Source organism: Marmota flaviventris, chromosome 11 (genome assembly GCF_047511675.1).
Source record: "Marmota flaviventris isolate mMarFla1 chromosome 11, mMarFla1.hap1, whole genome shotgun sequence".
Taxonomy (NCBI): Eukaryota; Metazoa; Chordata; class Mammalia; order Rodentia; family Sciuridae; genus Marmota; species Marmota flaviventris.
In genome coordinates this window covers 94,313,927-94,325,711 of record NC_092508.1, presented here as the reverse complement: position 1 = coordinate 94,325,711, position 11,785 = coordinate 94,313,927, and the positions used below count along the sequence as shown (strand labels likewise).

The 11,785-nt window shown below is 48.5% G+C and overlaps 1 protein-coding gene across 1 annotated transcript; it reads left to right on the top strand.

The window, feature by feature from the left end:
* The first annotated feature begins 252 nt into the window (after positions 1-252).
* Positions 253-10,782, top strand: LOC114093905 (serine protease 40-like). The gene is made up of 7 exons (XM_027936795.2): positions 253-379; positions 1,083-1,245; positions 3,177-3,463; positions 5,689-5,864; positions 8,731-9,009; positions 9,326-9,505; positions 10,639-10,782. The coding sequence occupies exons 1-7, from the start codon at positions 253-255 to the stop codon at positions 10,780-10,782; spliced, it is 1,356 nt and encodes a 451-aa protein (XP_027792596.2).
* Positions 10,783-11,785: the final 1,003 nt, after the last annotated feature.

Below are 11,785 nucleotides of genomic sequence, written 5' to 3'. Positions count from 1 at the left end.
CAAATGGAGGTGAGAGGGAGGGGCCCTGTAACACCCTGTCTCTCCCTTCAATCTGGGGCCTCCCAGTGATCATTGTCTCCTGCAACCCTGGGGCTCTTGCACTTTCGGCTTGCCGCTTCTCGCACTGGGCAGCCACTGGTGAGGTCTGGTCCCTGGAACCCCTGGACAGACCCAGGCGGTTTGCCAGCGAGCTGTTTGCTACAGGAGCGCGCGCTGTCTGATTCATCCGCGAAGCAGATGTGAACCGACCACATGGCGAGTACCGGGATCAAACTATCTGGCGAAGGCAGGCAGGGGCTCTGTATGCTGGCTACTATCCTGTTCTGCCTGTGTCTGCAGCCACTGCATGCCCAAAACACCATACCCAACCTATCAGAGGGTAAGCGGGCAGATGCAAGGGGTGGCCTCAGAGGGGCCAGGCCCTAGTCGTCTTTCAGCAGAACTCATATCCCTTCTCCCGACCCCTGACATTTCCTAGGATAACCTCAGCCAGGCCAAATCTAGCTATAGGAGTCCTGAAAGTAGGCAGCCAGGAGGCCTCTGAACCAGGAGAGGGGACAATGGGAGGGGGACTGAGAAGGCCTGGGAAAGGGGAATATTAAAAGGGTGCCTTGTTTCCCTTATAGTTTTTCTGCAATGAATTTCATGTCAGTTCATGGGCCAAGGGCCTGCATTAGCTTTTCTGGGTGTTATCACAACTTCTCTTTAACCAGCAGAGGTGGGAGGTCACAGTCAAGCAACCTAACCCCTGAACAGTAACATCCCTTCTATCAGTTTTCAGTTTGTCTTCAAATAGGGCTGTGCTCCTTAGGTGAAAAAGATCTGAGCCCAGTTCAGGACCCACCACCCTCCCTGGACCTCTGCTCTGTGCTTACTTTTTCCATGAGATGCAGCATCAGGCTGATATCCCCCCGCCGCCGGAACCCATGCATGTCACTTCATCCTGGGCCTTGGATATTCCTACCTGGGAAATGAGAGGAGGGGCCATGGTGTCCCCTAGGTGCTGTTGAAGTTGATATGTGGGGGCATCAAGGGCTGGTATTCTGAATGCAGATACTTCATGTCTGGAATTGTCTCCGCAGTATGTGGCAGGACCAGATTTACAGGGAAGATCTTTGGTGGTCAGAATGCAGAACCTGAACAGTGGCCATGGCAGGCCAGTGTATTTCTCAATGGCACATATGTCTGTGGAGCTGCCCTCATTGACAGCAACTGGGTGGCCTCTGCAGCCCACTGCTTCCAAAGGTGCAATTTCCCTCTGTGGGGCCCCAGCCATTAGGAAGGGACTGCAGGAGGGAGGCACAAGGTGGGCAGGATAGAAGAGACTTTCCTATTTAGGCTTTATTCTAGGATAGTTTGCTGCCATCAGATGTCCCTGTGCTGTTGCTCTGCCTTTGGCCCAATGTGCCCTCTACCTGGAATGCCATCCCTGCTTGTTTGTGGGCATCTTTCAGGCAGAGGCCTTGGACTTCATCTTACACCCTAAGGATGCCCTGCACTCCCGCACCCCCACTTCCACTTTGGTAAACCCACCAAGATGATGTAGTTGTCACCATGACATGCACATTGCTTTTATTTTTATTTTTTTAAATATATTTTTAATTGTAGATGGACACGATATCTTATTTATTTACTTATGTGGTGCTGAGGGTTGAACCCAGGGCCTCACGCGCGCAAGGCAAGTGCTCTACCACTGAGCTACAACCCGGCCCACATGTTACTTTTAAATAGCTAACTAGAAATTAATTCACTCTGGTTGTGATTACCAATAAATACTGGAAATTAGACTTGAGTTCAAAAATGACCACCCCTACTCTTTATTTTCCATAAACACTAGGGATAAAAATCTCATCCCTCTCAGGATGGACTTTGTAGTCTGTGTCCTACCCACCCCTAGACAGTGTCTGCAGATGTCATCAGACCTTAGTTAACTCTTGTGCAAATGGTAGTGACTGTGAACTTATCCCTGGCCACACGTGTAGAACAGGTCCACGTGTTAGAATGCTAGTCCCAGGTCCCTGTTTCCCAGGGCAGGTGGATTGGGGTTAGCCCACATAGACAGATGTCTTGCCTCCTCTAGCCAGGGCTCTCCATAAGCTATTCAGGGCACACCTTCTGTGGAGTCTTTCGCCCAGGTCCTAGCAACCTGCACATTCCACTACATTCCTCTCTGGAGTTGTCCTGGGACCCTGTTTAACCAACACCAGGGGTTCCTGCTGCTCCTGTAGTGATATGTACCTAGGAAGAGCTGAGGGTAGTATAAGGCATAAGTAAATAGTTTCTGCCCTGAGAGAGTGAGGCAGGTCATCAGGAGGCTGACTCACTCTGTGACCAGAGAGAAAAAGGAGGACACCACAGTTCATCCCAGAAGTCAGAGCTGTAGGAGTAGCTGACTGTGAGATCCCAACTGGGTTCCATTCTTATATTCAGCACCTAGGAGTACCAAGCCCACATGGGAGATGTGGAGATGCAAGACCCACCTTGAAAGTGAGACACAAGCCCAACTTCCACATTAGACCCTAAGGACATGTCGGGGGCGGGGGGCACCATGGTTCCATCCAGTGTGAAAGCATGGAACTGGAGGGTCTTTTGGAGAGAAGGATCCAGGCATGAGGAGTCTGGGTAGGGGCACCACACAAGTGTGTCATGTGGGCTGGAAGGTCACTAGGATTTCAAAAAGAAGTTTCCAAGTATTCCTCCTTTTCCTTCACTACGACTTGTCGAGTGCCTGTGCCCAGGTTGGAGCCAGCCAGCTTGTAGAGAGGATGATGTGAGGATTGGAGGGAGGGGTCATGCTGGCCTGGGAAGTGGGGACTTTGAGAAGTCTGTTGGGCCATAAGAGGGTTTGATCAGGGATGAAAATGCGACACATCTCTTCCCCTCCAAGATGAAGGAGCGCAACTTGATGTACCCTATATGTTTCTTTCTAGCAATAAGGTCCTCTGCTCCTTGGATTCTGGGGCATGCTGGAAAAGCCATTAGAAGCCTTCAAAGGACTAATATCCTAGGGCTGTGGGCAATATCAAACTTACCTCAAGAGAAGGGCTATCCCGGTATTAGAAAAGGAGGCCAGAGAAACTTCTGAAATGATGGGGTGAGGCTGGTTGTCTGCCAGGTGGGTGGACAGTCGGAGCCAGGGTGCCCGTGCAGCACTCAGAGCATCTGCCTCCCGACAGGTCCCAGAACCCAGATGACTACTGGATCCTGCTAGGGTACAACCGGATGACTGATCCCAGTAACTACAGCATGCAGATGGCAGTGAGCCAGCTCATTGTCCACCCAGACTTCGACAAGCATCACTTTTTAGGGAGTGACATCACCTTGATGAAGCTGCACATGCCTGTGAATTTCAACTCCCACGTCCTGCCTGCCTGTCTCCCTGAGAGCTCCACAAAGCCGGACCCTAAGAGTTCCTGCTGGATAAGTGGCTGGGGGATGACAGTTGATGAAACTGATCATGCAGGCAAGCAAAAGAGGGCAAGGGGTTGGGAGACCATTGTAGGCCCTTCCTGTCCTTCTAAAACTTCACAGATTCCTCAGTCTACTGTGAAAACAAAACAAAACAAAACAAACAAAAAAACAAGAAGGAAAACAAAATAAAAAAAAACCTCTTACTTTCAGAATCAGAAACTTGAGCTCTTTGACTCCAGAGCCATTCTCATTTCCAGGGCTCTGAACAGCCAGACTCCAAGGTTCTGATTTATCTTTCATGGCTATGGAAAGTGTTGAGTATCCATAAGAAAAGGACCTGTATCTGGCTAAGACCAGCTGGGGCATTTATGGCTGAAGGACATTTACCTCTCTGAACCTCACTGCTCATCGTTGAGTGCAAGCAAAACTTGCCTATTCTGCCAGTTTCCGCAGGTTCCACATCTGTGGACTCAAACAATGGTGGATCCAAATCATTGATGGGCCAGCCACGGTGGCCCATGCCTATAATCTCAGTGGCTCAGAAGGCTAAAGCAGGAGAATCACGAGTTCAAAACCAACTTCAGCAATTTAGTGAAACCCAGTCTCTAAATAAAAATTTAAAAGAGGCTAGGGTATGGCTCAAATACTCCTGGGTTCAATTCCCCCTACACACACACACACACACACACACACACAAAATGGTGGGAGAAGAATGGGGGTTAGGTAATATGTATTTTCATTATTCTATAAACAATATAGTATAACAACTATTTACATAGAACTTACATTGTGTTAGGTATTACAAATAATCTAGGGATGATTTAGAGCATAACAAAGTATTAGTTCTATGCATATACTATACCTTTTTTTAATAAAGGACTTGAGCATTTGAAATTTTGGTATGGGGTCCCTGCAGATATGAAGGACGACTGTGTAGAGTTTTTTTTGTTGTTGTTGTTTTGTTTTTTGGTACTGGGGATTGAACTCAGGGACTCCTGGAACACTGAACTACATGTCTAGCCCGATTTTGTATTTTATTTAGAGATAGGGTCTCACTGAGTTGCTTAGTGCCTCGCCATTGCTGAGGCTGCCTTTGAACTTGCAATCCTCTTGCCTTAGCCTCCCGAGCCGCTGGGATTGCAGGCATGCACCACCATGCCCGGCTGACTGTGTAGTTTTAGGTTGAGAGGGAGAATGTCAAGCAAAGATTTTTACACAAGAGTGAATGCTTTTGATTTAGGAAAATATACTGGTGAGTGAAGAAAAAAAAAAGCAAAATGTAAATTTGGCGTGATTCATAGGGTTACTATCTGGAAGAACATCTCTGCATAAGCTTTGGAGACAGGAACTTCTTTGGGGTTGAGGTCAGAATCATCATCCCTGGTCTTGGTCTCTAAATGTCAATCATGAGAATAGCTAACACTTCAACATTTCCAAGGACCCCCTGCTGGGATGTATTGTTGCTTTCCAAGAACCACTGGCAAGGCAAGGAGGATCTCCAAAATGGGTCTAGATAATAGTTGGAGCACGAAGGGAAGTCATGGGCTGGGGCAACCACGAGGGCACAGAGTAGCTGACATCAGTGGGCCCTCAGTGTCCTTTCTCCAGGCCCTCGCCTGACCACAGTTGCTTGGCCTGAACTCAGGTCTGGGATTTGCCACCCATCAGGGCCTTAGATAGCAAGCACTGTGCCAAGTAAGCCATCATCCTAGCATTGTGCTCCTAAGTGGGGACCCCAGGCCACATGTGTGAGTGACAACTGGAAATAGAATCCAGTTGTCCAAGTCCACTTGCTCCTTGAGATGGGGCCGGTCTTATTGGCACCCGTGAAACATGCCACTGCTGCATCTTAGTCAGACTGAGAGTCCCAGTTCCCATCTTTGCTGCCTCCAGTACTGTCTCCACAGCAGCCAGAAGAATTGTTTCTGAAACATAAGTAAATGTTTCTATTATTTTGAAGTGTGCTTGGGATAAAATCCCAATTCCACAGACTGGTGAGGAAGACACTGCCTGTTCTGGGCCCTGCTATGATTGTGTCTCATCTTTTCAAGTCCCTGCTCTTGGGCCTTTGCAGTCACACTGACCTCTGTCCTGGTCCTTTCCACACAGACCCCTTACCACAGCTCTTGAGAACACCTTTTCTCCTGGTCTTGCCTTCAACTGGGAGGCCTTCCCAGCCCCTGCCAGCTAGAGTGGGCACCCTCCATCAGCAAGCAGGCAGGAGAGGGAGTTGGCTTTGCCCTGAGCTGCACCTCACATCTGAATCCTCTCCCACAGAATCACTGCCACCTGCTATAACGCTTCAGGAGGCAGAGGTCAGTCTCTTAGACAATGAGGACTGTAACGCCTATTATAGATATTCAGACCCCAACGCAACTGGCTCAAAATCTGTTGGTGTATTTGACGACATGGTGTGTGCTGGGGACCCCATGAATGGAACATCCATCTGCCGGGTAAGTGAACCAACTCATAGTCTCCAGCTGGACTCAGCCACCTCTCTGCTGCTGTGTTCCCTCCCCCTGGGTCTTCTTTGTACCTAGAGCCCCTAAAGAGCACCGTTAATATCCCATCCATTTTCTTTGTATCTTTTTAAAAATGTTGTCAAAGTGTAGCATGGAGAAAAGAGGAGATATAACTTGAACAGCTTGATGAATTTTTAGAAAGGGATATATTCATATAGCAGCACCCACAGGGTCCCACTCATTGCCCCTTCCTGTCATTAACTCCTCCAGAATAGCCCCCTCCTAGTTTATAAGGTGCTATGGCTTTGTTCTTAAACTTAACCTGAATGCAAATCAGATGTGATGAGGGCTTTTGCCTGGTCTCTTTTAGTCACCAATATGCTAGTGACATTTATCCATTCCACTGTGTAAGCACACATATCTACTTATCCCTTCTCGTATTGGTGGAATTGGGGGCAGTTTCCATTTGGGCTCTCTGTGAATGTCATTGCTGTGAACATCCTGTGTGTGTGAGCTTTAGGTCCCCATTTTGATTGGAGATCACCCTGGTAGTGGATTGTTATTTCATGATTGTGTCCATTTATACTCCCATCAGCAGTGAGTGAGAGTTCAGTTTGCTGCACGTTGCTTGCCAGTACTCTGGATCATCCACTCTTTTCATTTTCACCACTGTATGTGATTTTTGATCTGCACCTGATAACTAATGAAGATGAATATTCTTATATGTCTATTACAAACTATTTTTCATATATTATTGCCTTTTTGTGAAGTGTGGGGGTCATCTGTCGTTTGCATTGAATCATAGGATCTCTTTATATATATTGTGGATATGGGTCCATCATTGGATGCACATATTATGAATGTTTTCTCTGTGTAAACTTTCCATTTTATAGTGAGGAAATTAAAGAGAGGACGTGGACAGCATTCTAAGGATGCATGGCCATTAAGTTAAGCGTGAAGAGTCTCTGACCCCCTTGAGAGTTGTGTTCCCCCGACTCCTGCAACCTCCCCTCCCTCTCTTGTGCTTTCCCTCTTGCTCTTGCTCTTTCCTGGCTGTCCCTGCAGCTCAGAAGTATTCCTCACATGCTCACTTCCTGACCCCACAACTTCCTCCTGTTACTCAGTCCTCACTTCTCAGCAGGCCTCACCTCTGGCAGGTTTGCATGTGCTCTTTCTTGCTCTCTTCTCACTCTGTCTGTCACAAGCTGCAGGAGGCCCCTCCTGTCTCCCCTGCACTCTTCACCCCTCCTCTGGACACCAGAACCCAACCTTTTCTCAATGGTCAGCCTGCTGTTCTTGCCTTGCATTTGAACCTGGATGAAGAGGGGATCAGACATGGAAAATCCTGTGTGCTGACCATTTCCCACCAGACACGGCCCCCCTCCTTTCTTCCACAGCTGTATCCTGAAGAGTTCCAGAGCCCTGCTGCTGGTCTGACCCCAGCAGCCCCAGAACATCCTTTCAGAATCTGCACACAGTCCCTTCACCTCCCTGCTGAGAATTTCCATGTCCTTGCCTGTCTCTAACCACACTCAGGCCTCACTGCTCCTCCAGTCTCCTCAGAGAAGCTCTCTAATGATCCAGTTAGTATAGACCTTCTGGGACTCTTCCTGTTGCCTGTGTGGCCCCCTTTCCACATGTTATATGTGCAGGTGTGTGGACATGTGGTCTTGTCACATCAAGCACTGCTTGCATAGAGACTCCCCAGGGGTATTATTCAACAGACAGCTGGAAGGCAATATGTTTCTTTGAGCTCCTATTTTTGGCTTGTGAGATAAAGCCATTTCACCTGTGATTTTAAAAAGGGACCTTCCCTTCTGGGGCCCTGCCATATTTAACATTACCCAGCATTCTTCTGAAGACCCTGGAACTCTGTGTGTTTCCAACTGAGCCCCAGACTGGGCCAAGCAGCACCTCTTTTACCCTTAGCACATTCAACAGCTTGGCATTTTCTAAAGAAGCTCAGTTAAGGAAATGAAGATATGCTAGAGACCTATTAAGTCAAAGACAAAGGCATAGATGCCTTGCTGGACAGAGGATTTAACCAAAGTCCCTGGGCCAGGCCTCCAGGCCAGCCACCCAGCCACCCCATGGACCTCAAAGCCATCTCCCATGTGGATGAAAAGGTGGAGGGCACACTGTGGCTACTAGCATCCCCCAGTGCTTCTCATAGGTCTGTGACTGTCAGCTGTGGAATGGGTCTCTAGGGTCCTGGCCTGGAGATATTGATCCAGGAGGTTTATCCTGTACCTGGATTTTATTTATTTATTTGGGTACTAGAGATTGAACTCAGAGACACTTGACCACTGAGCCACACCCCTAGCCCTATTTTGTATTTTATTTTGAGATAGGGTCTGACTGAGTTGCTTAGCACCTCACCATTTGTGAGGCTGGCTTTGAACTTGTGATCCTCTTGTCTCAGCCTCCTGAACCACTGGGATTACAGGCGTGCACTACTGCGCCCGGCCATCTGTACCTGGATTTTAAAAAATTACCTCTGTGGTTCTGATGAACATGACTCTGAAGATGTTTCTTAATGGTAGAGCTCCTCCGAGTTTAATCTCTAGTACTGAAAAAAAAAAAAAAAAAGAAAAGGAAAAATTATCAGGGTGTGGTTGGGTGTAAGGGCATGAGAAAGCCCAGAGCAGGATCCTGGGATAAGCAGCAGCAACAGAGATTTTTGTCACTCCTAGGCTCTCAGGAACAAGAAAAGGGAGAGCCTTGGAGAGAAGGGTCCTTTGGAGTTGCAAAGACAGCCAGGAGACCTCTCGTGTCCACCTTGTCCTCTTCATACTGGGCAATGCATATTTCTGCCTGTCTTGGTCCTACTACCCATGTCCTTTGTCTTTCTCCTCAGGGAGATTCTGGGGGTCCCCTTGTCTGCCCGCTGGACGGTGTTTGGTACCTGTTTGGACTGACCAGCTGGAGCGCAGAATGCCGTTTTCCCGTTGGTCCCAGTGTCTTCACCAATCTCAGCTACTTCGCTGACTGGATCAAGCAGCACCAGAAGGAGGCTCCCACCCCCAGCAGCATCATGGCCTCATCTACACAAAAGCAGCCTGCTCTGAGCCCTGTCCTGAAGCCCAGGATGACTGTGCTGCTGTCTGCTCAGTTCCTCCTGCTGTGGCTGAGTTTGGTCAGTGCTCAGTGACAGGCTCGCAGCACGTCCACGCCCAGCTTTCCTCCACAAGGCCCCTGGCTGAGCTCCGCACTGTCCTTCCATGCTTCCATCTCTGGGCTGTCCTGTCCATCTAAGGCCCAGGCCTGATGAAATAAAAACAACCCAAGGAACTTCTGGCTCCTGTTTTGAAACTGTCAGTGCCATACCTCATGCCCTGCTGGGCTTCAAGGTACTTAGTGGTAGAGGGCCTCACTCCTCCCTAGGAAGGGACAGCTGAGGGAACACCCAGGGGACTGGGCTGGCCATATGTGAGTTTTGTCACTGTCTTCAGGCCCCAGTCTTGCCCTCAAGGGTATGTGGTTTTCTAGAAGGAGCCACAGTGCAGGGGTTGGAACCCCAGTATGTGGGGGAAGTTCTCATGATCCTGGAGCTGGATGATTTGCCCCCATTGAGTATGAGCAAGTGTCTTCCAGGCCCACAGGTCACGGAGGCTCTTCTGGAGAAGTTTCAAGTAAAGGGCAAAGGGCCCTGAGATCTGTGTCTTGGGTCAGCAATCTTGGGAGCCCTGTTGCCCCTGTACCCACCACCTCCCCTCCCCCAACACCATAAGCCTGGGCCCCAGTGCCTGTGGGCTTGCTTCAGCTTGTGTGTTTGAGGCTTAGAAGGCCCAGGACTTGCTGGCGTAGCACTCAGCTGGCCCCTGGAGCACTGGCCACCCACAGTTCCCGTTGCCACTTATCTTCCACCCAGGGTGGCTCATGCCGCCTGGCCTGGTGTTCACCCACACACAAACTTCAGCCTTGTCCCTTAACAGGCATGTTCCCGTGGGAAGCTTGGGGTTATCTGATTGCCCAAGTCCCTCAGGCCTCCTCTAACAGTGCAGGCAGGCTCCCACACCTAGTGTTCTCTGCAGACCTACTGGATCACAGCTTTAGCCCCACTCCCTGCTACCTGGGATCCACCTCAGCACTCACTTCTATTAGCCAGGTGCAATCTATTTTTACAGATCTGGATGGTTCAGTTACTTGTCTGAGGTCATGTAGGTAGTAACCTGAGGAGGATTTCACACCAAGATCTGGAGAAAGACCACAAGAGTTTGTTCTTCCCACTAGAGGCCACAGGCCCTGTCTGACTTTTCCTTGGAGGCCACATTTTAGAGGAATCAGCTGCCCTGCCCGACTGTGGTTGGTTGAAAGGGAGGTTCCCAGCGTGGAGAACACATCTTCAAGACTGGTGAGCCAGGGTCTAGGGGTATCCCTTGCATGACTTTCACCAAAGGTATGGACTTTGTAGAGAGTACACTTAAGTTGGTATATTTTCAGAGTGCTTATTTACTGAAGAACCAATGTTTGTCTGGATGCAGTGACACATGCTTATAATCCCTGCAACATGGGAGACTGGGACAGGAGATCACAAGTTAGAGCCTAGACTGCACAATTTAGGAGACCCTTCTCAAAATAAAAAATAAAAAGGTCTGGAGATGTTTCTTAATGGTTGAGCTCCTCCGGGTTTAATCTCTAGTACTGGAGAAAAGAAAAGAAAAATTATCAGGGTATGTTTGGGTGTAAGGGCATGAGAAAGCCCAGAGCAGGATCCTGGTATAAGCAACAGCAATAGAGATTTTTGTCACTCCTGGGCTCTCAGGAACAAGAAAGGGAGCGCCTTGGAGAGAAGGGGCCTGTGGAGTTGCAAACACAGCCAGTCATGGTAGCACTCACCTGTAATCCCAGTGATGTGGAGGCTAAAGCAGGAGCATCAGGAATTCAAGGTGGGTTGGCGGGGGCATAGGCACTAGGAATATAACAGATATAAAGCACACCTGGGTTCTAGTCTCAGCACCATAAATAAATATCAATAAAATGAAAACAACTCTGAAGTCAAATGACTCAAATATAAATTAAAAACAAAGATAATGCATAAACAAGTAAATAATAATCTAAAAATTAATTATCAGAATAAAATTCTTAGGCATAAAAGATCAGTAAAAACAAAGTAACACAGAGATGAAATAGTTTTAAAAGATGCATATAATCAAAAATAACTTTAAAGCTAACTGAATCAGAAAGCACACACCATTTAGAGGGAATAAATAGATTTTGGTAAAACAGTGGCAGCAATTCCCTCTGAGCTGTTATATAGTTCCCCCTCTGCTGAGGGGCAGACTCAAGGCAGGACACAGTTGCCGGATTTCTGTTCTCGCATCTAAAAGGCTCAGGGGTTACTCCAGTTGAACTGGGCTAACTGGGCTGCACAAAATAACCACACGAGAGACACAAATACCCTTTTCTTTGGGGTTGCTGTGATGGCTCCTCTGACCTTAAGGGTCTGCAGAAAGAGGAGAGAGGGAGAGCATGTGCTGACCCCTTTATTGAGAAGAAGCTATTCAAATGAGGCAAGGGGTCAGGTTTCAGGGGGCTGAGTCTATCTTCATGATGTCCACTGTCAGCAAGTTCACTGACACCTGGGTAGGCCACACCCAAGGGCACAGTAAGAGAAGGGGACACACACAAGGCACTTCCATGGAAGATTCTATCCTTAACAGGAAAAGGAGTTATATTACAAAGGAACAGGTGAGCATAGCTTCACCCATTGGGCTGTAGCAAGACATACCCATGCACGAAACACTGACCCTCGAACCCAAGAAGGGTGGGGAAAGCTCTGCCACATTTCTGCAGCTGAGCACCTCAACACCCAGCCGGGGAGTGTGACTCAGTCACGTGTAAGGTTGGTCTCCCACACACAGTCACAGTAGTGGTCATGAGAGAAGAGACCCTAAGAAAGTAGGGAGAAA